Below are 26951 nucleotides of genomic sequence, written 5' to 3' on the forward strand. Positions count from 1 at the left end.
TTCCAACCCGGGTCTTTCTGTGATTCTGTAAAACAACATTGAAGGAAGTGATAAAACAATATCAAGAAAGTGCAGTGGTGGGGGATGAGACTGGTTCTTTGGAAGCTGAGGTTGCCTCAGTGCTGGGTGCAGGCTTGCTGAGTAAAGTGATGCTCCTTATCATAGTATCATAGTCTCGTGCGGGTTGGAAGGGACCTTAGAGATCATCGAGTCCAGCCCCCGGGATTCGAGCCTCTGTGTAGCACTGTGTAGCAGAGCGGCATTTCTACCACTTGCGCCACAGGGGGGATTCGAACTCCGGGCCCCAGTGTTGCAAGGCGGCATTCCTACCACTGCACCCCCAGGACACACTTATGTCTCTGTACTGCGAATCCTAGAGTAAGGGAGAGGATTACTCTGAATATACTGTGTTCTCTCATCGGTGTTCCTGTGGTTAAAGCTGTCAGAAACAAAGTTATTTCACAAAAGCTCTCTTTGAGATCAATGTAGGACACCTGTGACGTGCTTTGCTGTCTTCTGCCACATGCAGCTGGCAGTAGCAAATCGGTGTCTCTGCTGATGTGTGCAGTGATGGGAATCCTTTGAGTGAAAAGAAGAAAAAGTTGTTCCTTGAGCTAGTCAGAGAACTGGTATAACAGGAGAAATGAATATCTCAGTGAAAAGATGAAGTTATTGCACTGACCTTGACTTATTTATTCCTCACATTTCTACTTATTTCTAATATGTCAGCACATTAAAAATTTTGCTTTAACGTTTTCCGACAGCTTGTGTAGACTTCTGTTCTGCCCTGTTGTCCAGACTTGATTAATACTGCTGGGCGTGAGCAAGCTGTTGCTCTGTTCCAACCAAGCAGTGACTGTACTAGGTTGGGAATGCTGGGGTGTGACTGCGGATTGGGTTGCATGAGGTGTTAACAATTCAGAACTTTTCTAGGTGAAATATCAGTTTCCAGGAGTTTTTAGGCTTCTTAAATTCTTTGTTATTCACTAAGTCGTTTAATACTAGAAATATTTGCTGCATTACCTGTGGGGGACATGTATGAATGTAGTAAACTTGCTGAAAAACAAAGTTATGTAACTGATGGAAGACAAACAGTGAAATGTGTAACATGGTTGTGGTGGTGTTTGTTTGCTTTCATTTTCCTTATTTCTCAACTGATCATGGTTCTTCTGTGTATTAATACAACTTTGGAATGTCAAATCAGGATTGGTCATCAATAGAAGTTCATGTCTAGAAAACAGAAGAACAAAATGTATTTGTATACACTTTGGAATTTTGTGAATTTACACAAGTATGTGTAGCATTTTAATGCCTGCGAGGATGAGCGCCTGCAGCAATTACAATTACAGTTTGTTAAATATTCATCTGCAAATAAAGTACAAGAGACAGAAAATGCATGTTGAAGGTGAAAATAAGCTTATGCTTTTTTAGAATGTTATTGTTGCCAATATTTGCAAATATGCATCAGTTAACATGGTGGATTTCATAACTCTGAATTTGAAGGCCTATGTTGGGAAATATCACTCAAACTTCTCTCATTCTTTCTGTCTCATAAAAGTATTGCTGTGACTGCCAGCATCTAGTGAGATACAAGAACAAAATGTTAGTAAGGGCTCTAGGAACTCTGTAGTGATTGTCCTGAATTCAAAGGAGTTTCCTTGTTTGAGGAGTTAAGTCTGTTTTTTCTGAAAGGAGGAGTCATCTTCAAATCTCTATTCCTTGTGTGGCTTGATCTTTTTAATATACTGAGAATTTTTGGTGGCACATCAGCTGTATTTACTGTGCTGCTATTAAGTTGTCATATCTTTTGCAAGAAACACAGAATGGTTTTGATCATATTTCTTGCACAAATAATGCAAGCTGAACAGACATATTCTACAAAATACTTTTGAGAACTGCATCTGTCTAGTTGTAATTTTGACTTTGTTCCTAAAGATCTTACTCTGACATTTATACCAGGTGGTCAGAATGAGGTGGAGCTTACTTATTTCACAAACCAGGTGGCACCCAATGCTTTTTGCAGATCTCCTACTGGAAAAAGGGTTTTGATCCACAGAAGAGACGTTCTGTAAAGGAAAGAAGTCAGCATGAGTGGATATTTTTGTGATACAGGTTTTTGCTAGGTTGGGTGAGACCGTCTTTAAACAAGTGCAGAGTCAAGGCATTTTTTCCTTGTTTGCACATTTTTAAAAATTGCCAATATATTTCTTTAAACAGAATATACATGGATCATCAAAAGATTGAATTGGATGTTTTTTAGAACTACTATTATTGATACAATAGAATTGGAAATTAAAAAAAATATGCATTTGCACTGATTACTTTGTTTCCTTTTTATTTTTAGGATGCAAAATTTGTAGAAGAGCGCCGCAAACAGCTACAAAATTACCTAAGGAATGTAATGAACAAAGTTATTCAAATTGTGCCAGAATTTACAGCCAGGCCTAAAAAAGAGACTCTCATTCAGCTGATGCCCTTTTTTATGTAAGTATCTGTCAAGTAATCAAGAAAATATTTAGCCTTTTTATCACAATTTAAAGTATACTGCCAACATCTCCCAAATCTTCAGAACTTTGTTTTTTTTCTGATAGACATCTGCTCAAATAAGTGCTTCTGTTATTCATGAAGGAATATATGACATACATGCTAACTTTTCTTTAACTCGTGGTTTTGGAAAAAAATTACTGTGTAAAGAAAGCTTTCAACATGAAGAATATGCGTTGATGCAGATTGTTCAAAGAATTAGATGTTTTTGTTTTTTTTCTCTTTGGGCTTTAAAATTTGTGTTTTGGTTTGCTTTTGTGGGTTTTGTGTTTTTTGTGTTCAGTTTTATTTTGAGGAATGAGGGTGGATCACAGTTAGTGTGTGCTTACCAAATTAAAAAGTCAAGCTGTTGAATTCTTTCTAGATGAACTTTGCAATCTGCTAATGTATGTTCTGACTTCACTGGTATTAATTTTGAATGTGTCCAGAAATGATTTAACACAGTCTCATCTACTAATAATCTGAAAGCAAACCCTTCAATATTCAGTCATACTGGGATATCATCCATAAAATCTTCCTTTTACTGTAAACCTAAGATTTACAAATACTGTGAAGAGCTATGTAGAGCACTTTAAAAAGTGATACTGATGAAAACTTGCTTTTGCAAGTAACATTAAGTTTTGCTAATAGCTTTTCTGTATGCTCTGTAGTAAATTTGCTCTTCAAAAGTCTCTACAGGCTGTGAATGGTTTCTGGGCTGGTTCAGCCCTGTTCCATGACTGATGGGCATGTGGACCCACAGACTGCCCTGAGGGAGGGGAAGGGTGAAAAGACAGGAGATGGGTCTGAAAACAAAACAGCTGCAAGGAGCTAAGGGAGAAAACTAATTTACTAAATATCAGAATGTGAGGTAACAATACGATTGGAAATGAAGCTAATAAATCAACTAAAACGAGGGGGGGGAGTATCCAAAACTGAAGGGCTTACTCTAAAAGCTGAAGGTGAGACAGCAAGGGAACTTTTATAACTGGAACTTTTTTGACAGCTTTTGTATTTTAAGTTTTTTCTGGATCTGAAGAAGTTTATCAATTTTAGTAGAGTCCTTGAGGTTGTTGTCATAAATGGCAAAATGATGTCTGTAGAGTCAAGTATCTTGCCTTCTTACAATTTTATTTTGTAGAATCAGACTGAAGGCAATAAAGATGGAAATGGTTTTGAGTGCTTCTAGTCAATGGGCCAATAAATAGCTTTTTGTTTAGACATTTTGAAGTTGTTTTTCATCTGTACTTTGTTTTTAAACAAGAGGGAGGCAAGTTCAAAATACACTTGCAATTGAATTCTCAACTCAAATTATTTTTCTTCCTATTGTATTTCATTTTAAGATGATTCTATACAGTTCTGTGATGTAGTGGACTGATGATTCCTCATCAACATAATTTAATAATTAGCTGTTCTACATATGCAGCAGGGAAATAAATTGATTGTCTGAATGGAAGTGTAATGAGTATTATTTAAGTTCCTATATTATCCTTTTTTCATTCCATGCCAACAAGCAGTATTGCAGAGTAACATGTTAGTCAAGGCTAGATTTTCTTCCTAAACCTGTTCAATTTCAAGATACAAAGTTTGTAATAAATTATGATTTTTGGTTTCAAATGTACAGAGTAGCTCTAGTAGTTCTCATTAGCTTGGCATTTCAGAGGATCATAAAAATATTGACAAAATGAGTATTAAAGTAAGACAAAAGTGAACAGTAATTTAAACCAGAGACTATTAGATAAGGAACTTCAATGGCTACTCCTGTTAGAAGTACTAATTAGTTACTTTGGCTTGAATAAATGAACAACGTTGTTTGTAGCAGCAATTCATTACTTGGACTGTTATGAATCATTTACATATTATAACCAAAATGATGTTTTGTGTGAGATTATAAACCATGAGATAATGCGGTATTGATGCAAAGGCAATAATGCTACTCTTAAAAAAAAAAAAAAAAAAAAGCTTAATATTAAGTTTAAGTTAATGTTTCATTCAATAGTGTCTTTCCATGTGATATAGTTTATTATACAGTGGACATGGGCACTGTTGAAGGATGAGCAGGAGCACTTGTGGAATATTATTTTAAGAAAGATCTTTGAATACATAGCCACTAACATCTTCACATAAAAAGGTTATCAAACTGCACAGTCTAACCCAGAAGCACTGCAAAGCAACATCAGTGGGATGTAAGGAAATTTTAAATACAATTTTGAACAGATTAATTTCTCAAAAAAATAATTGATTAAGGGATATGTATAAAAGCTGTTGCACATGTATGTGGCTTCTAATAGCATAAATGACTGATCATCTTACAGGTCTTAAACAATTGCCAATGGACAAATTTTCACTTGATTGCATCCTTTGAAGTGACAGCCTGCATTGCCAGTTTGGCACTGAGTTCAGTATCTCTTCAGCAGATCTCAGTTATGCTCTGTAGCAGTAAGCTGTCTTTTGATAACGACTAATATAATTTACTTGAACAAACTGGGACTAGCACTTGCTTAAATATGTGACTTTTAATTAATAAAGTGCCTGCTAATACCTGAAACATGGTAATGAAGCTAATTTATTGCCACGTTAATTGATTGATCTACTCATAAAACCATGTAGACACATTATGCAGCATTTATGTTTCAGCAGAAATGTGTTGCCAAGCTCTGTTGACTGCTGAGGTAAAAATATCTTAGATTTCCTTTAAAAATAAAAAAGCTCTTGGCAACACCTTCCACAAATAGATTGAAACTTAACAGTCTGAATTTTCCAGGATTGCACAGATCATGTGGAATGGCTCTAATGTATTTGAAACTCAAAATTTGAATATTCATTGAAAAAGTCAGTCAGGTCTTTGTCAGATAGCATTTGTTGCAAATGTACTGTGCTTTTCCACATAGTAACTGTTCTGCATCCTCTCATTTGGTTCAGACTTAAGGTTTGCAAAGTTACTTACTCTTTTTTGGTATCTGTGTTGATAAAGTGGTGTGATGTTCCAAAGTGAAATAAAAAGTGAATAAAGTAATACAGTTCTTCCTGTCATGTGATAGCTTCTCTTGCTATTAGATACTTGTAAGTTATTCTCTATGTCATCAAATTAATGTATGTTTCTTGTAGGCATTGTGTACAACTTTGACTCTATTTAACAAAAGCAGGTAGCATTTTCATAGCGTATTAGGCTGCACAGCTCAGCATTTAGGTTGTTTAATCTGAAAACAGTGCATAAAGACAGAGGAGCAGCTCTGTTAACTGCAGTGACTTTTCCAGCAAGAACTTTGAAGTGGAGTTTACAGCCTGCAGAAAAGTACTGAAATTGCCTTAAACTAGTAGCTTTCACAAAATTTATTTTGTATGACAGAATAAAAGATACCGGAGACTCAGCAGGTTTTCTGAATGAGATCAGTGTGGTTGAAAACATGAGTCAACGGGGAACTGAAGCCTATATTACAACATCCAATGTTTCTTGAACACCCCCATGGTCGGTGACTCCACCACCTCCCTGGGCAGTGCATTCCAGTGCCTGACTACCTTTTCCGAGAAGTAATATTTCCAGATGTCCAGCCTGAATCTCCCCTGCCACAGCTTGGAACCATTGCCTCTAGCTCACTACAAACTCCCTTCAGGAAGTTATAGAGAGCTATAAGGTCTTCCCTGAGCCTCCTCTTCTCCAGGCTGAACAATCCCAGCTCCATCAGCCGCTCCTAGTAAGGCCTGTGCTCCAGACCCCTCACCAGCTTTGTAGTCCTCCTCTGAACACGTTCCAGGGCCGCAATGACTTTCTTGCAGTGAGGGGCCCAAAACTGAACACAGTACTCAAGGTGTGGCCGCACCAATGCCGAGTACAGGGGGACAATTACCTCCCTGTTCCTGCTAGTAACACTGTTTTTGATGCAAGCCAGGATGCTGTTGGCCTTCTTGGCCACCCAGGCATGCTGTCAGCTCGTGTTCAGCCGAGCATCAATCAGTATCCCCAGATCCATTTCCTCAACACAATCCTCCAGCCACTCTGCCCTGTGCCTGTAGCGCTGCCTGGGGTTGTTGTGGCCAAAGTGCAGGACTTGGCATTTGGTCTTGTTGAACCTCATCCCATTGGCTTCAGCCCAGCTCTCCAGCCTGTCCAGATCCTTCTGTAGGGCCTCGCTACCACCGGGCAGATTCACACTCCCAGCCAATTTGGTGTCATCTGTGTGCTTACTGAGGGTGCACTCAATGCCCTCATCCAGGTCATCAATAAAGATATTGAAGAAGACAGGCCCCAGCACCGACCCCTGGGGAACACCACTTGTGACCAGTTGCCAGCTGTATTTAACTCAATTCACCACCACTCTCTGAGCCTGACCTTCCAGCCAGCTCCTTACCCAGCTGAGAGTGTACCCATCCAAGCCACGGACTGTCAGCTTCTGCATGAGAATACTGTGGGAGACAGTGTCAAAGGCTTTGCTGAAGTCCAGGTAGACCACATCAACAGCCTTTCCCTCATCCAGCAGATGGGTCACTAGATCATAAAAGGAGGTCAGGTTGGTCAAACAGGACCTGCCCTTCATGAACCCATGCTGGCTAGGCCTGATCCCCCCGCCATCCTGCACATGCTGCATGATCTCACTCAAGACAATCTGTTCCATAACCTTCCCTGGAACCGAGGTCAGGCAAACAGGCCTGTAGTTCCCCAGATCCTCCTTACAACCCTTCTTGTAAATGGGAGTCACATTGGCAAGCCTCCAGTCTTGTGGGACCTCACCAGTCAACAAGGAGCGCTGATAGATGATGGAAAGCAACTCGGCTATCACCTCCACCAGTTCCCTTAGCACTCTTGGATGGATCTCATCCGGCCCCATGAACTTGTGGCAGTCCAGTTTTAGTAGCAAGTCTCTGACCATTTCTTCCAAAATCAAAGGGGGGTTAGTGTGCTCCCCAGCTGAGACTACCGGATCACAGAGAGGAGTACCCTGAGGATAACTGTTCTGACTTTTAAAGACAGACGTAAAGAAGGCATTCAGAACCTCCGCCATTTCCTTGTCCTTAGTGGTCACATTCCCAGCCTCATCCAGCAAAGAGTGGATATTCTCCTTTGTCCTCCTCTTACTGTTAATGTATTTATAAAAGAGTTTCTTATTCCTTTTCACCCCAGCAACCAGGCTAAATTCAAGCTGGGCCTTTGCCTTTCTGATTTCACCTCTACAAATCCTAACAACTTCTCTGTATTCATTCTCAGTTGCCCATCCCTTCTTCCACAGGAGGTAGATTCTCTTTTTCTCCCGGAGCCTCAAGAATAGCTCCCTATTCATCCACTTCGGTCTTCTTCCCTGCCGGCTCATTTTGTGGCTCAGGGGACCGCCTGCTCCTGCGCCCTTAAGATTTCCTTCTTGAAGAGCAACCAGCTCTCTTGGACCCCTTTGTTCGCTAAGACTGAGTGCCAGGGGACTGCCCCTTCTAGTCTCTTGAAGAAATCAAAGTCCTCCCTCTGGAAGTACAAGGTAGCAGTTTTACTATTTCCCCTCCGAGCTCCACCATGAATCGAAAACTTTATCATTTCATGGTCACTCTGTCCAAGGCAGCCCCCAACCTCCACATCTCCCACTAGTGTAGTAGGTAGAAGGTATTTCATCTTTCTTTTGAAAATAAACCTTGGGGGAGAAAAGATAAAGATCCTGCTCCACATAGGATCTTGGTATGCAGATGTCTGGCCCAGCAAATATTCTGTGTGTAGTTGTTACTCCTTGTGTAGAGCAAGGTAGGAATTAACTGGGAGGAAAAGCTCTACTAGATCTGTTACACAGTGGTGAATGAGCATGTGAACTTATAAAAGACTTGTGTGGGGTGCAAATATGTTCACACTAAACTAAATCTAGATGACAGTTTTATTATGATTTAAAATACAGATATTTCTGAATCGGGCTACTGTGCTTATTCTCCAAACTTAAGGTATGAACTACATGGAAAGTTACAGGAAACTAAAACACTTGCTAATCAGCAGCTCTTCCAGGTGCATTAGTATGCTTGATTCTTACTGTATTTGTAACACTGATTCATCCTGACAATCTGTTAGTCTTTTAGCTATGTGTGCTGTTGAGTTTGTGCATGTTGTGTAGCTTGCTGGGCTTGCCCAGAGCTTTAGAGTCTGCCTGTCAACTCAGTTTACTAGTCCCTCTTTGATTAATTAGATGGGTATATTCTCTGTTCAGCAGGCTCTAGAGTGGGTTAATGTACTGTTTGTATTAAGTGTTTATCTCCAAATATAAACCCAAGATAATATAAATAAGATTTCATTCACATAGAATGATAATCAAGAATTGCAAAATATAACCATGAAAATAGTAAAAATAAAATGCAGTGTGCTGAAGTCTGCTTTCTGTTAACTTCCTAGGCTACCTCTTTGCTAATGGTTGTCAAATAATGATATTTGAAAGATTGAAGTATATACAGGATTGAAAAATCATTTCTCCTAAGCCTGTAGAACTTATTTTTATTAGAGTAGCCAAGAAATCTTACAGCATATTTTCTTCAAAGTACATATGTACAGGATTTGTGGGGAGTTAAGTCTAATACTCATGGCCAAAACTTGCACATCCTTTGCGATTGTCTATTTTTTCATACAATATTGTAAAACAATTTCTTGTGCAGTAACTTGAGTAGGATTCTTAAAATAAATGCTCCAATAATATACCTAATATAAAATAAAATCCTTTCTCATTTATTTTATTTCCTAAATTCTGTAGTAAATGAGACTAGACATGTCTGCAATAGCTTGACACTGTATTCCCTGGTTATCCTCCTTGTCCACCCTTCCAGAGAAGGGGCGCACAGAACAATTAGTAACTCAAATAATGAATAGCTGAGGGCATGCTAAAAACTTTGGGAATGTGAACAAGCACAGATGAAAAAGTGTTTTTGCTCTGTGTTTAGTGAATACTTTGATGTGAAGATTTTTTATTTATTTATTTATTTTTCTCATTAGATTTTTTGGAATTACTCAGCAACATAGAGTACTGAATTATCTCTATAGTGAATAAACACAAAGCAGTAAAACTGATGGTATGTGATTCATTATGTGATTGTTCTAGACCGTTTCAAGCTCATGACTTTGTCAGTCTGCAAGTGCATGCTCCTAAGGTATCTCTGATCCAGTTGAATATTATTTTCACAGAATCTCACCTTCCTGAGACTTTTTTTTTTTTTTTTTTTTTTGCCTTTTGAGTTACATTAGCCGCTGGTTAGTACCATCTGATAATCAGATTTATATATCAGATAATTATAAACATGATCCATCCGTAGTCACTTGATTGCCCTTGATCATCGCAGAAGTAATATAAGCGAAACAAAGCATCCCTAGCCCAATTCTATATAATTCTTCTATAATGGAATGGTGCAATTCATAATTTCCTTACAAAATCCTACTATGTAGTTAATAATATATTTTTTTTCTTCTGCACTTGAACTAGTTAATCTATAATTATTTGCTAGGGTTCTCTTTATGGAGGTTATTTTAAGAATCTTGCCAACTTTAGATATTCACTGTCAAGTATCAGCACATATAGGTGAAGACTGCATAACAACTAGTTCAGGCAACTTATTTTGGAGGACTAATAGGGAAAGGGAACCATCTCCAGGTCTGTTGCAGAAAATAAGTGTACCACCATGAATTGTTTTCAAAATTAGTCATGTAAATATCTTATTTTGTGTCACGGGTCACCTAGGTTTACCTGTGCCCGTGACAGGGGCCGCCACCCTGGAAATGAAGGGAAAAAGAGGAATGGACAAAAAACAGTGGCAGCAATCTAAGGAGGAAACTTATTTTACTAAATACGATATTGGAATACAAGATAACACAATATAGTACAATATAATTGAGGCTAATAAATCAAACGAGGGAGAGAGAGAGAGAAAGAGAGAGAGAGAGAAAATCCCTGAAAACTGGGAGGCCTACTGTTAACTCTAGGCGATAGGGCTGGAGCGCAGAGACGACAGAGCTGGAACGCAGAGAGCGAGAGAAGAAGAGGGCGTTCCAGCCTGGGAGTGAGATTATATATGTGCTCCTCCTCTGGTGATTCATCTCTGGCCACGACGTCCTCTGGGATATGTAGTTCTCCTCTGAGAGCTGAGTACTCAGGACGCTGCTATTCCACAGAACTGGAGCATGAACCTTCCACACTTCCACATACCCTCAATCACACTTCCACATACCCTTAATTACACTTCCACATACCCTCAATTACACTTTCTTATACCATCAAAACAGTTTGTCCCATTCAAACACTTTTAATACCATATAACTTTCCCTTAGCAATCCGTATTGTTCAGTTATAAACATAATCTTACTTTCTCTTTAACCCTTTTTCCTTTGAACTTGATTCCACTATTTATACCCTCAATTAATGATTCATACTGCACATGATGTTATGATGTAGAATATTGACTGCAACAGCACAAAACCGTGACATTTTGTAAGAAGCCATCTGGTCAGTCAGAGCTGTCTACGTGCATCTTTAGATGGATATGAGAGCTCTGGGTTCCATTACCTTCTGTTACCATTCCCAATTTCCACAACATTTTGATTATCTGTTATTCCACCATTTACAGCAATAGCTAAGGTGCTCAAAAATCAGATTTTTTTTCTTTACTTTGTTTTGCAAAGGTGAAGCCCACAAAATTTTAAGATAAATTTTCTGAGTTACATTCTCCATACAGCTGCAAGCAGATTTTGGGTAAGTAGTATAGCATAAGGGGTTTTAATAGATGGGACTGTGTATTTCCTTTTTGAAGTTCTTATCACTTTTGGTGATTTTTTTTTTTTTTTAGAATTTGAAATGTACAATCGAAGAGAGGAGCATTTATTTAAATATATATTCACAGAATGAATGGATTTTTTTAAAATGAAACTGGAAAAAAAAACCAAAAACCTGACACAAATAATCACTTATAATTAATGTATTTGGAAATTGCACATCATGCACCTCTGGATACTCTGGAATATTCTTAAAGACTTACTGCTCTAACAAAGGCTAAGGTTATTTTTATTCCTTAATCCCTGTGCACTGAAAGAAACTGAGTGGCTTCTGACTGACTTTAACCAGTCTGCGTGGCAGAATGTATCACTTAAAGCAGTGCTGGTCTCGTCTAAGTGACATGAGCTAGACAAAACTCGTTCTAGAGGTCTATGAAAAGTTCAAGTCCCTACTTAGAACAATAATTCTATTAACTGCAATAATTAAAAGACTTGTGTAATTGATAGAATTCATAGCAGATAACTCCAGGGTCAAACAACAGCTCTGGTTTACATTTGGAGTGTATGCTCAAAGAATTCAGCTTGAATTCTGTTACAGAAGCTTGGCATTTGCCAGCAATGCACTGGCCATCAGAAAATCCACTTTTGTTTCATGACTGTCTGTGGAGGAATGGAAGAAATCAGACAGCATTAAGTGTGTGTAGTTGATATTCAGAAGCGGGACCCTTCACTGGAAAATATAATTTGGTGAATTTATTTTTTAGGAACCAGAATCTGTGTGAAATATCCTAATGAGTTATCTATATCCCCTGTGTTCTCTCTTCAGTACCCAGATACCTACTGTCTTATGACCAGATTGTTTTTCTGATGTTCTGCTGATTTAAAAATGTTTTTTCAAAGTATGTGGTGCTGAAAAATTATGAACAATTTGTTTAAGTCACTGCATGCTTTTATTTCCTAGTGATGAGATTCACAGGGGTCACAGGAAGAAGCATCAGTCAAACGCTTTGTATTTTGTAGCCAGAAAATTAGGACCTTGTGCGGAAGAGATCAGTCATTCTAGATTAAGGAAAGGGACCGTTTCATGTTGGTCATGTTGGGTGGTTCTCTGTACATTTGCACAACTTTTTTTTTTTTTTTTTTGCATGCAGTTTTGGCATAGTGCATTTATATAATTCATTCTCATAAATACTACAAACTAAGCTTACAAACATGAGTTTATAATGTTAAGCCTCCTAAATACAATCATCTTGGTTGATGAATTTGCTAGGGTGTGGTAGGCAGAGGGGAGAATAAGTATTGATAATATGCTGTTATTTAAATCAGAAAGCTTGTGTGTAAATATAACCACGTATGTAAAAATCGCATAACTGCTGTAGTAGCAGTTTTTAATAAACTGATTTGACTTCTAAAACATTTTCCTCTCCATCTAATTGTTTCACTTGGAATATTTAAAGAAAACAAAGCATTCTCTAAGGGGTATAAAACCCAAGATTAAGTTTAATTACTTTTTCAAAGATGAAAATATAGAATCATAGAACCACAAGGTTGGAAAGGACCTATAAGATCATCTAGTCCAACCATCCTCCCTTTAACATACCTACCGGAAACCCCTAAACCATGTCTCCTAGTTCCCTATCTAGGTGCTTCTTGAACACTGCCAGGGATGGCGACTCCACCACCTCCCTGGGCAGCCATTTCTGTGCCTGACCACTCTCTGAGAAAAGAAGTTCCTTCATATGTCCAGCCTAAACCTCTTCTGATACAACTTGTGTCCATTTCCTTGGGTCCTATTTGTTGCCTGGCAGAAGAGGCCAAGCTCCTCCTCATCACAGCCTCCCCTCAGGAGGTTGTAAAGTGCAATGAGGTCTCCCCTGAGCCTCCTCTTTTCCAGGCTAAACAAACCCAGCTCCGTGAGCCGCTCCTCATAAGACTTGTGCTCCAGACCCCTCACAAGTTTTGTTGCCCTTCTCTGGACATGTTCCAGGACCTCTTTCTTGTAGTGAGGAGCCCAAAACTGAGCACAGTACTCAAGATACGGCCTCACCAGAGCTGAGTACAGAGGGATGATCACCTCCCTGCTCCTGCTGACAACACTATTTCTAATACAGACCAGGATGCCGTTGGCCTTCTTGGCCACCTGGGCACAGTGTTGGCTCATGTTCAGCCAAGTATTGATCAACACTCCCAGGTCCCTTTCCTCTTCTCAGTCATCCAGCCACTCTGCCCCAAGCCTATAGCGCTGCATTGGGTTATTGTGGCCAAAGTGCAGGACCTGGCACTTGGCCTTGTTGAACCTCATCCCATTAACCTCAGCCCAGCGATTCAGCCTATCCAGATCCCTTTGGAGGGCCTCCCTACCCTTGGGCAGATCAACACCACCTCCCAACTTGGTGTCATCTGCAAACTTACTTAGCTTGCACTCAGTTCCCTCATCTAGGTTGTCAATGAAGATGTTAAACAAGATGGGCCCTAGAACCAATCCTTGGGGGACACCACTTGTAACGGGTCGCCAGCAGGACTTAACTCCATTAACCACTACCCTCTGGGCACAACCCTCCAGCCAGTTCCTTACCCAAAGAAGGGTATACCTGTCTAGGCCACGGGCAGCCAGTTTCCTCAGGAGGATATTGTGAGAAATCATGCCAAAGGCTTTGCTGAAGTCTAGGTAGACTACATCAACTGCCTTACCCTCATCTACCAGCCTGGTTACCCAATCATAGAAGGAGATGAGATTGGTTAAGCACGACCTGCCTTTCATGAATCCATGCTGGCTAGGCCTGATCCCCTGGATGCCACACACATGCCGTGTGATCTCACCCAAGATGATTTGCTCCATAACTTTCCCCGGTACCGAGGTCAGGCTGACAGGCCTGTTGTTACCCGGGTCCTCTCTACTACCCTTCTTGTAGATGGGAATCACATCAGCAAGCCTCCAATCCTCTGGGACCTCTCCAGTTAACCAGGAGTGCTGGTAGATGGTGGAGAGCGGCTCAGCAATCACCTCCACCAGTTCCCTCAGCACCCGATGGTGGAGCCCATCCGGTCCCATGGACCTGTGGCAGTCCAGGTGGAGAAGGAGCTCTTTATCACCTGAATCACTTAGGGTGTATTCTGCATTCCATCCCAGACTTTCAGATCGGGGCATGAAGTGCCCTGAGGACAACTGTTCTGCCCATTAAAGGCAGATGTAAAGAAGGCATTGAGGACCTCAGCCTTCCCCTTATCCTCAGTGGTCACATTCCCCGTTGCATCAAGGAAGGAGTGAACTCTTTCCTTGGTTCTCCTCTTACCGTTGATATATTTGTAAAAAGATTTCTTATTCTCTTTTACTGTTGTGGCCAGCCTAAATTCGAGCTGGAAGTCTAAATTCAAGCTGGAAGTCTAAATTCGAGCTGGAATATTTTGAAGGGTGAAAGAGAATTTGCTGAGAGATGGAAGTGTAAGCTTTATTTCTTTCTCTTTGCACAGGAAAGAGTAAGGAATACTTGAGAAAACATGGTTTAGAAAAACCTGTTTATACGTCTTATGTTGCAGTGTTCCATTGCTTATTCATACTCCATTTTGTGCAACACTGACTGTAATGGATAAATGGATGCAGCCATTCAAATAAACAAGGCAAATAATGTTCATGAGGGAGATGTCCTTATATATGTACTTGGCTTTAATTCTGGCCATAACAAGTTTATGCTTAACTGCACTTTTATGCTTAACTTTTCAAAAGGAGCTGGGATATTTCTTTTCTTCATCTTGAAGTCATATTGAAAAATAGTCAGCAGTCCCTTATTTGAAAACAGCATGAATTATTGAGGTCTGTGCAGAAATAACTTAACAGAGTTCAGCTGCAGCATGCTTGTTCCGTGTACTTTTTCAGTATGGCCCTTAACCAGGGACAGCATGACTGGATTGCTTCGTCTGATTATAATGTCAGGCTATTCTTGCCTATAATTATGTAGTCAGAATAGCTGGAGATTTTCAAGTTATCATGCAGATAGTGAAGCAGTTTTCTTCAATTTGCTCTTGCTAGAATAACCTTGTTATTAAAAAATTACAGGAGGGATTTGTTTGAATATGACTGATGTCACTGTCTCCAGGATCATGCCAGAGTAGTTTTTCTTCAGATCTACATATAATTAACAACACAGTGCCTCAGCAAGCGATTATGTTGGAATATTATGAAGATTTATTTTCAGATTGTGATTTTAAGTATAATGCAGTTGCACTTAAGTGTTCAGTAAAGTTCTAGATATATGGGGAGAAAAACCACTAATCTGCAGAGCTTGCTGTTCCCTGTAGAAAATATTAGAAATCTGTGCCTCGTAAACAGCATAAAATTGTTAATTTTGCAACTGCAGAGTGAGCAGAAGAGTCTCTTTCTTATTAATCCATGTTTCAAATCTATTTTCTGGAATTTGATTGGAAGCTGTAAGAAGTCATAGATTAATTCCCTATAAGAGGTTAATTTATTAGTCTTAATACAGTTTCTGGGTAAGTCATAAATATACTGAATCACTCTGAATGCCTTACTTCTTTTAAAATCTTTCAGTAGAAGACATATAAGAATTAAGAAGACAAATCTCAAAGCAGTAGCTGTTGAGAATAGCTAGGCATGACCAAAAGAAAATTAAATGGGACTGGTTAACATTGTCAGGCAGAGTGGAATATTTTATCATGTTTTCACTTCTACAGCTGAGTCAAATACATCTAAATCCTCAGGACTGGTGAGGCTGCACCTTGAGAACTGCGTCCAGTTTTGGGCCCCCCACTGCCAGAAAGATATCAAGGCCCAGGAGTGTGTCCAGAGGAGGGCAGCAAAGCTGGTGAGGGGTCTGGAGCACTGACCTTCTGAGAAGTGGCTGAGGGAGCTGGGATTATTCAGTATAGAGAAGAGAAGGCTCAGGGGTGGCCATATCACTCTCTATAACTACCTGAAGGGAGGTGGTAGTGAGCTGGGGGTCAGACACGTCTCTCTTGTGGCTAGTGGCTTGACAAGAGGGAACAGCTTCGAGTTGCACCAGGGTATGTTAGGGTGTTAGGAAATACTTCTCTGAAAGAGTGGTCAGGCAGTGGAATGGGCTGCCCAGGGAGGCTGTGGAGTCACCAACCCTGGGGGTGTTCAAGGAAAGTTTGGACACTGTGTTGAGGGGACATGGTTTAGTGAGAACTGTTGGTGATAGTTGGATGGTTGGACTGGATGATCTTATAGGTTGTTTCCAACCTTGGTGATTCCATGTCTCCAACAAATTCCAGTGCCCATGCTTTTCAGTGCATAGGGCAGCTGTAAGTCTAAAAGGAAGAAATATGTCATGTAGGGCTGTAACCTCAGTTATTAGATCACGTGTCTAGAGTGTAAATAGTCTTCTCGTTGTATCAGCATAGTCAGTTATTCTTTGAGCCTGTACAGTAATATTGTGAAGGGGAACCATAGGCACGTGTTGTATAGGCGTCTCAGAAGACTTTCTTCCGGCTGCTTGTAAAATGAAACTGCTCCAAGATAAAATTCTCCATCATCTTGCTCCTTTCTAATACTAGAACTGATGTTTTTAATTTCTTGGTCAATCCAGACCTAATCTTTGAGGGAGTAGTTGTTCAGTATTTAACCTGACATCTTTGCTATACTAGTATCTTCAGAAATTTCGATATCAAGTTGTACTGTAGGGGGATAATTTTACCCATATCTTTGTATCTCTTCTGATAAAAGCTGACTGTTTAAACTTTCCAGCCCAGTCTTTTGTATTACTAAGTGTAGATCCCTGTTTCTCATTAATAGTTAAATTTCATTTCTACAAAGTTGGGAGGGATAACCAGAACGTGCCTCCAATTTGTTTTACATTTCAGCAACTGGAAAAAAGTGTAAACCAGACTGGCATGTGTTACTAAAGTATACAAAATTATTTGAAGTCACAATCTTAGTTAATATTGCCACTGAACAGGTGTTATAACTGATTGTAATTGGCAGAAGAAGGTGCTGAGATATGTTGTACTGGCAGATAGAATTATTTCTCAATGGATTAACAAGAATGTCTTTAATAATGTATTGGCATTGTTTACTATTAACTTCTTGAGGCAACTTTCTGACTGGATCGAGCTTAACCCATCAAGTATTTGGGTTTTAAACAAATTAATTGTCATGGCAAACAGAAACATGAATCCCACAAGAAAATGTCAATGGAAAACTATGTGATTTATCTGCCTGCTAATGCCTTTTTTCATGAGGTGCATCTAATACTACCACACTCGTTACTGTTTCCACAGATACATTTCCAGGTGAGATAAGTAGCCTGATCCTGGGCTCTACTGTGCTCCCAGGGTGTGCTTTTACTATTATATTCTATTTTGATCTCAGGCTGGTACAAAAGTAATTCCAATTCCAGGTACTTTATAAGAAACTTCTCTCTAACATTATTCAGAAAAGTCAAAAATGAGATGGAAAATACATTTATGTAAGCACTTGTGATGTCATTGAAGAGAATACTGCCATTTCACATGCTAGGTGCATAAAGAAAAACACCCAAAGCTGGGCTTACATTTTGATATGTGTAAGTTAAGACATTAATGAAAGGTCTGGAGAAACTAGAAGCTGATTAAAAAGACAATAATTTTAAGCTTTTTCTACAGATGCACCTTAGGCAGAACTTGACACCTAGACAAAATAAATGTATCAGGATTGGTATCCAAACAAATGCAAGGCAGATCAATCAGGAATGCTTAAATTCTAAACAGTGACCTGGTGGGGAAAAAGGAATTGATTCTCAGCTGGTTGTGTTTTTTCTTCAGGCTGAGACAAGGTGAGAATGCAGGGAACTTGAGCCTTTGATACTTGAGTATTCTATGGCTGAGCAGGTTCCCGCATAGCAAACAGATTCTGGCGTGACTGCCAGACAGCCTACAAAATTAAACCCTGGTAAGACTTCAGTGGTTAAGAAGGTAATAGAACAAAAAGAATTGCATGCAGATATGCTTATTCCTTCTTCCTCAATTCCAAATGAAGATTGGCAAAAATAAATTCAAAACAAATATTTCAATTTCATCTTCACATGTATTTGCCAGAAATGGCAGGATTATTTTAATATGCTCATACTTCTGCCCAAGAGCTCACAGGATGTGTCTGTTGGTTTGAAAAAGTGTCTTATGTAGTGCCAGAGACTTGATCATTTGACCTGGAGGCCAGAAATAGATTAAAGCCATTAACATGAGACAGAAATGAGAGAGTTTTGATTGCAGAGTAAAAAGCCATTTATCTTGAGGATTTCAGCTCTAGCAAGTTCTTGCATCAGTTTTGGGAATAGTGTTGAAGAGAAGGGGCTTAGGATGTATATTTACTAATGTATGGCTTTTTGTTTTGGTTTGGTTTTTTTTAATGCTCCAAATCTTTTTTCACCATCCAACCTCTGTTTCCATGTGAATGTTTCAGGCCAACAACAGCTGAAATTAATTTTAAGGTCCTGTTTGTCTTTCTGTGTGGGATGTATCAAGATTATTCCTTGGTTATAAATTGCTTTCTTTAAATCTATATGACATGATGATTTGAATGAATTTCCACTATGATGAGTAAAAAAATAATTATGCATTTAAGACAAATCAGCAGTAATTTTCTATTTGATAAATCTTTTTTGGAAGTAATATCATTTAAGTTAGCAGAATTACTTGCAATTTTATTTTTTATTTTACACATGTCAGTGTTCATCTTAAGATAATTTTATTACCTCAACTATTCCTGTCAAGACAGACTGGTATAAATGACATGTTCATTTATTCTTTTAGAGGAACTCATTTTGCACTTTTTCACTTTTCACTTTAATGGTATTTTTTTCTCCGGAAGGGAAAGGTGATTTTCCTCTGGGCTGTCATTAATGTAATTTTGTGGATGCACCAGCAGGAGGAGCTTGAGTATTAAGATGTTCATTCAGAAAAGTACATCACGAAGTTATAGTATTTGCACATAACTGTGCTTTCTTCTGCACTACAAATGACCCATAATAGCTTCTGTTGGCCTGACAAAACTGAAGCACTATCAGCAGCGATCCTTCTGGTAAATTAACCTAAGTAAGTTTGAGAAAAGCCCAATCAGGCAAAAATAAATAAATCAATGAAAAAAAGTTGCATACTTTATATTTAAAAGCTGCTGTATCTACAAAATTACAAAACATATATATCTAACAAAAAAATCCAAGCCTCTGAAATCACTGCTACCCCATGCTGTATTATAAACACTAGAGAATAAACACTGTGTGGCTGTATTTTTATAAATAATATAAAAACAGTGAATAATGATATTCATGTACTAAAAGAATGTTTATGAGCACAGCTGAAATTGAATTCACGTGACCAGAGTTCTCTATAGCAAATTAGAAAGCAGTGCTGAGTTTCAAAATACCGACTCAAAGGACCATGGGGTTGGAAATCCTATTATCCTTGGCAACCAAAAGTTAGTAACATATGCTAAATTAATGTTTAGAATTTTGATTTTGTTGAAAAGAAAATATAGAACTAAAGATCTAGATTGTTAGTCTTGTTATTAAAGGAGGATATATGCCACAGCTACTTCTAGTTTGTTTATTATTATTATTATTATTATTATTATTATTATTTTTTTTTTTTTTTTTTTTTTTTTTTTTTTTTTTTTTTAATGTAAAGGACTTCCTGGTTGCCTGGGAAGACTGTTTTATGAACACAGTGAATTTTAATTCAGAAAAATCATTTAACTTACTATTTTAACTATTACTTTAGGCTATTTCGTAAGGGAAGTTAGACGAATAAAATACACTGCCATTTCAAATCCTTTTCTTTCCTGTTAATGTTATCATCTAAATTGGACACTTTTTTTTTTTTTTTCTGTACTGAATTATATTGTTATTATAAGTAAAGTAAATAACATCTGTCTGCATTGTTGTTCCAAAGTTAATTGCTACCAATGGTACAGCTGCTCCATCTTGTTGAAGTATTCTGCTTCTTGCAAGTGAATTTTCCACTTGACCCCAGACCTTGTCCTTTGACCTGCTGCAGTTTCTCCCATGAGGGTGCACAGAATGCTTGAGTGGAGCCTGCACGTGCCTATGGCTTTTACAGGGCCGTCTGAACTGTGAGAACAGTCACTGTAGGAAAGGGGAACACAGGGTAATCTTTTTTTAAAAGATCTGTATTTATTTAAAATGGCAAGAACTGCAGAAGAGTAGTTCTTCCCTTTTGGACTTGTTAACTCACTCTGAAGATAAATAATTTATTTATTTATTTTTTTCAATGTTAAAAAAATTATAAAAGTAAACTTGACTTTGTATGCTGTGTAATTTTATGGCCTAGCTGAGTTACAAACTGTAAACTGTAAAATTTATATATTAGTCTGTGAGCAGCATAATTAAAAACCATCTGAAGTCCTCCAAGAGAATGGCAAAAGTACAATGCTATCCCTTTATACTGTAGTTTTCCGAGGAGTGTATAGCCTCTGAATATCACGTAGGTAAGCTTGAATTTTATGTTACTGTTTGTTCTTGAACCTAATATACTTCTCAGAGTCTCTTCAAAAAGGCTCATTCATGTAAGACTGTAGTCTGTTGTGGGTCAGAAGAGACTGAAGAATTTGCAACAGGGATGTATTGCTAATGTACTTCATCGCATAATGATACATCCATCCACAATTAGAGGATTGTTAAGTAGAGCATCATCCGAGCTTATGTCTATTGTGCTTGTACTTCTATCACTTCAAAATGCTTATTTCCATTTCCAAATTTCAGCTAGTACTTCATCTTGTAATTTGCAACCTTCCATAAAGTATTGGAAGTTCTACCAGTTCTCATTATTGAAAGAGCCCATTTGTAAATTGAAGTTGAGATACCTGTAGAAAAAATGCAGTTCTATGTAGCTGAAGATGTGTGCAGTACTTCTCAGTTATGTGCCAGGCTCCCATAACATCTGCTTTTTTCATGTTCAAAATTATGACAGAATAATTTGTGCATAACTTATAAAAAACTAGTTACCACTGCCTTTATTTTCTTCCTAGCGATATTCCACCTTCTGGAGAAGGAGTAAGCAAAAGCAGTTGCTTGAGAGTGACTACACGCTTCCCAAAACTGACTCGCAGCCATCAAAGAGAGCCACGAAGTCTGGAACCTCAAAGCGGTGATCTCTGACCCTTCTAATTCTGAATACTGGCACTAAGTACTTTAAGTTGCTCTGTGATTCCTTTGTAGCTTGTATTTATAATTTAAGCTCCTGAAGAGACTACAGCTGCATCAACTTAAATCCTGAAAAAAGACATTTATTACTAAGGGTCATATCCTGACTCCTTTGGAAGTCAGTAATCACTTTCTCAAAAAGAATATGAGGGCTCTTTACAAGGGCTCAATCACACTTACAAGCATTTTCTTTGTTTTTTGAAGCTTCATTGCACATATTCTCCTTTGTTCTGTTCAAGCAAATTGCTTGTTTCTGTTGTTGTGTCTGCCTTTGCACGTGTTCATTTTTCTGGTTCACACATGAGTATTATGTCATGACAGTTTTCCTTAAAAAAAAACTGCTATGTATATCACTTCTTATTATGTCAGAAAAAAGTGCTTAAAATGACCTCACTAATTTATAATCTTTTGTAAATAGGAATACTGTTTTGTTTTGGTTTTTTTTGTAAATTACTATTGTTTTCTTTTTTTTTTTTAAAGGTGACCAAGTAGATGACGAGGGGAAAATGGTACAAGTGGAAAAAGAGCTTTTCTATGTTTCTAGCTAGGTATTTTCAATAGCTTTCATCTGTGGCAAGTAATTCTTTAAAATCAGAGAATATCATAATTTTTTAGTGAAATTTCAGTCTTGATTTAAGGCTAGGTGCAATATTATTAATTCCTGTAAACCACCACAAAATTAGCATGGTACGAAATAGTGTTTTCAAGTCTTGGGTTATAGTTTGTTATTAACTTGTCACTGTTGCTACTGAACAGTCCCTTATCACTACAGGTGATGGAAGTTCAGACAAGGATTAACTGGAAGCTAGTTCAGTATCCAACAGTTGCTCTGCCATAGGCAGTCAATTGTATTTTAGCTATCATCTTTTCTTCATTGAGTTTAAGCAGTGTACATCCAGTTTTTCTGTCAGTTTTATTCTGGTTTTCTTTTGTGTAAGAACATCCTTTTCCTCTGAAGTACTGTTTTATTGAATAATGTTAATTTAAGTTTGTGTATCTTGTCATTTCAGTATCTACTAATTTTCTTCTCACATCAGTAGATACTGAGACCTAATGTTACCCTGCAGGAAAAAAAAATTAAGTAACTCAAGTTGATGATTCATAACAGACTCTTTACATCAGTGCTCTATCAGACTCTGGCAGACAAGTTTCTGCTCTGCAGAACCTGTGACCAATTCACATTCTTTAGTTAGTTATGGTTCTAGTCATTTTCAATGGCACTTCTTGAGTAGGAATCATTACAAACAGTAAGTATTGGCTGTGGGCTGGATCAAAATCCAAAATCTGAAAGTGCAACTTGGGAAATAGCTTTTTTTTGTTGTTGTTGTTAATTAAAAGTTGAATTACTGTTGGTGTCTTGTGTAACTGAAGTATTTACTGAAGAAAGAATGAAGAAAGAAGAAAAGCCAGTAGTAGTAAGTCAGTTAAAACCTTTCCAAACTTCAGTTTGATGCACTGCTGGCAAGTTAAGCTTTGCATTCCCTGGAAGGAAAAAGCAGCTGTAATGGTGGTTCCACTCTGAAACAAAACTAAATTCACTTTTCAGAAAACAGGGTCTTGGTTAGTAGAATTATAACACACATCAATTAATAATGAATTGCAAGTAAATCTGGAAGAAAGCACTGTATGAAATCCTTTGTAATGTATTTGTTTGTCACTTGAAGCTGTTTGTGTTTTCAGGAAATAATTCACAGATTAAGGATTTTATTCTGAAAGTTGCAAATGGTAAGAAAATTCATTTTACACAATCCAACTTCTAAAGTGTTCTAGTTGCTGAGGAGGATTTTTTCTTGTCTCTACATTTGGCTCTTAAAATTATTTCATTCTTGTTTTAGTTCTTTTAATTTTTTAATGTATGTAGATTACACAAAAATTCTGAACTTGTTTACTGTGTACAATTTGTTCTTTATTAAATTCATCTGAATTATATATCTGCTGCTAAGAATACAGTCTGTAAACTGTGTGTAATACAAGGTAGTGTAGTGAGTGCATTACTAATCCCTTTAAATACTCATCTGTGGCTTATCTGAACTCAGAAGATAGTTCAATTAAGCCTTTCTTCACAAGTCAGATTTTCCACCTCACTTGGATACCTATGAAAGGTGCTACTTGCATGACTGTGAAGAGATGCTTGGGAACAACCAATGCCCAAAATTTTAGCACCTCAGAACATTCTAAAATGGTCTGTCTTCTATAGAATTACAACTCTATCACAAGTCCCACTAATTGTTTATTCATCAAAATCAGGAATGACAGTTGATGAAGGATGACTTGATGGCATTAAGCATTCCAATGTATTGTTCATGTAAAATAGCTGCAAAGGCAGCAAAGATTCAGTCAACTGAGTGGATTGTACCAGTTTGTCTTATATCGCCTAATTCCATGCACGTAAATACATTCTGTAGCATGTAGTTATCATTTTTTACAAGTCTCAGATTTTCATAATAGCTGAGTGCTCTTAAATCCTTAGGTCTGGTCTGTGGCTGATGCAAAGTGAGTTTATGTATTCAGCCAGGTCTTTCTGTCTGCTCTGAACGTCTCTGTGAATGTATAATACAGGATTCAGGCCTGTCTGATCCCAGCAGTTGTTCCTTCAAGCTTTAGGCTACAGCGTGGTGTTTAGAAACTTTAAGTATTATTTCCATTTCATTCACATTTTATCTTCAGATATATTAGGTTGGGCTGCTCATCTGCAACTTTTAGAGTCTATTCAAAATAAATTCTGAAAGTAAATGGCATTACTTCTTAATTTTAACACTGCTCTCCTGTCACACTCAAAGGGAACAATTTTCTAAGAAAAACTGGGCAGACAAGAATTGGATCTTTTGCAAATGTAATTGTCTGTCACTATTAATCCCTTAAATATTGACCGTGTTTTTTCAGAATCTCATTTATTTAGAGAGTCTGTCATTCATTGTAGAGAATGCAGTGTATTGACCTTGCTTTTTCCATTAAATCAAGTTTTTGGAAATGTAATTTTCAAGGTTTAAATGAGGCAGGATGTTAGCATAAAGTGTTACATTAATACATTCATTAAGTTATATATTCTTAGGAAGATTAGTAATCTCAAAGCCAGTTACTTTTTGTTGGAATATATTGTTGATGTGATAGTTGAAATTAAATCATACTATCTTACAGAATCCGCTTGAAGTCATACACCATCATGACTGAATTAATACAAGTACTTGAAGAAAGGGCTTAATGGTATTAAAGTCCGTTGGTTCAAAATTGTGACCTATTGCTAAGTTGTTTTTTTTTTCTTTTTTTTTTGTTACAAAATGCCTTATTTTATAGAATAATGTCTATATTGGCATCTAACCCCAATGTCTATGTCAGCATGGTAGCTGTCAAATTATTGAGAAGCTACTAGCAAATGGAGTTGAGTCACTCAGAGCAGCAAGCTGATAATAAATAAGACTCAGTGAGCCCCGAGTGAACTAATGATACTGTTCATCAGGCCATATTAACAATTTAAGAAGATAATGTTTTGTTAACAGAATCAGTTATTAATGCTTTCAGATATGGATGTAATTCTCTTTGTTTCAAAGCAAATGAGGATTGCAGTTCTGCTGTAAGTTTCATGCCATTTCAAAGGTTCAGCCCTCACACTCCACAACACCCACCATATCAAAACATCTTTCATTCAATGTCTAGTAATTCTGAGAGCAGATAGTCTATACCTGTGGATAGAAATAAATTTATCTGCTTATAATTCCCAAGATAAATCTGTGGAGCAGTTGCTTTAAAATAAATAAATAAAATTAAATTAAACCAAATTATATCCTCTTGCAAATTTTGATAACAGCACTGTGTGCTCTTCCAACTAGAACTCCTGTTAATAATAAAATAAACACATGTAACATTAGGATATAACTTTTTTCCTTGGAAACAGAAACAGTACTTCTGTATTGGAGCTTATGTTACTTTTAGAAAAGTAGTTAACTCAAGAATTTTTTTTTTTCTCCTTTTCTGTATGTTAGGATATTTTAGTCAACATTTTGTATTATTACTACCTTGAATATTAATTTGATTGAACATTCAGCCCTTTTATTAGTTTCTTAGTATTCTGTATCGAAAGAATCATTTTAATGTATGAAATTACATATATGAATTATATGAGTATCAGTTAACTTGCTTTCTATTTCACATATTGAATGAAAGATAAAAACTTGCTCTGACATTATAAATTTCATTTATTTCTTGCATATATCTTACTCTGTTCTAACTGTACTTTTCATGTCCAGTTATAGATAACATCAGTTGTTTATAAAATCTCTTCTCAAAAATTAGAAGAGGATACTTCTAATTAATGATAATGGCAACTTTTTGTTTAATAATTGCATGATTTTATACTAGAAAACACCACTAAAATGTTTAGAGAGGAATGAATTTTCCAGATTCACAAATTGCTGCAAGTATCAGGACTTTAAAATATTTATGTATATCTTTGTTCCATTTACACAAATATATTGTACTCCCATGTAAGAGGAATCAGTTTACTTAACAAGATTTTAAAGCTGATGTCTGTTGTCATTACAGAAGTTACTGTAGTATTTGTTCCCTTTAGCAGAGTGTTAATAATTTAGGACACTAAAAATTACCGAAATGCAAATTTGAGTGAACATATAATTCTGAATGGCTACATTTTCATTTTTTTCCCTGAAAACTGAGATAAATATCTTGTATATGGGACCAAACGTGCTGGAAAACGAAGAAGCTTCATTTCCCTTTTGATTTGGAGAAACTGTGGTGTTCCTGTGAAACTGTAAAAAGGATTGTATTAATTCTAAAGCATATGTACATACAGCATTCACCTAAGTATTAATAAACTGTAATATTATTTTAACTTGCTATGCTAATGTTTACACTAGATAATTTTTAAGAAAATGTGTATATAAATATATAAAATTTTCTAAATATTTTCTTGTATTTTTTAAAATAATCTGTGGTAATTTTGTTGTAATTTGGTTGAAACATACTACTTTATCAAGATGAAAATAAAAAATGTCCTTCCACATTTGAAACAGAGCACGCTAAACACTTCTGTAATTTGTTCATTTTTTTCCTCAGGGTTTCTAGAACTATATAGATAGGCATCACTATAATTTGTTGAACAGTCTTATGTCTCCTTATAAGCAGGAGTATTTATGGGCAGAAATCTCAAATATTTCACTTGATAATCTCATATTATATAAATAACTCAGTCAAAAAAGAAGGAAATATCACACAAGATTTTTTTTCTTGTGTGTTGGTATTACAAAAGATCTTTACTGTCATTACATGAGATCTATGGTGAATTAGATGGCATACTTACAGTTTTAGCAGAACTGGTGTTCCAGCACAGATCAAGAGACTGTATTCTCTACTGTCTCCATGTCTGTTATGCCAATTTGCTCTGGAATTTAGACTGACTTTGATCTCCCTTTCCTTTCAAAGACCTTCTTAAAAAGGAAGAACTACAAAGCTGTTTCAAAGTCTGACTAATAATCTGCCCTACACATGCAAGCTGATAACCGCTGTTAGAGTGACAGTTTTTATGACCT

The 26951-nt window shown here is 37.3% G+C and overlaps 1 protein-coding gene across 3 annotated transcripts in view; it reads left to right on the forward strand.

Annotated features, from left to right (window-relative positions):
- The window catches only part of SNX29 (sorting nexin 29), an 83605-nt gene extending 57173 nt beyond the window's left edge, over window positions 1-26432 (forward strand). For 2 of the 3 annotated variants that reach the window (XM_015876438.2, XM_015876437.2), the window contains 2 exons: window positions 2345-2484; window positions 21234-26432. In XM_015876438.2, the coding sequence (XP_015731924.1) occupies window positions 2345-2484; window positions 21234-21363 (270 nt within the window). In that variant the 3' untranslated portion in view covers window positions 21364-26432. Of the gene's footprint in view, window positions 1-2344; window positions 2485-4838; window positions 5540-21233 lie in introns of those variants that run through there. The other variant, XM_015876436.2, reaches the window with a different exon arrangement.
- The last annotated feature ends 519 nt before the right edge of the window (window positions 26433-26951 follow it).

This window comes from Coturnix japonica, chromosome 14 (assembly GCF_001577835.2).
Source record: "Coturnix japonica isolate 7356 chromosome 14, Coturnix japonica 2.1, whole genome shotgun sequence".
NCBI lineage: Eukaryota > Metazoa > Chordata > Aves > Galliformes > Phasianidae > Coturnix > Coturnix japonica.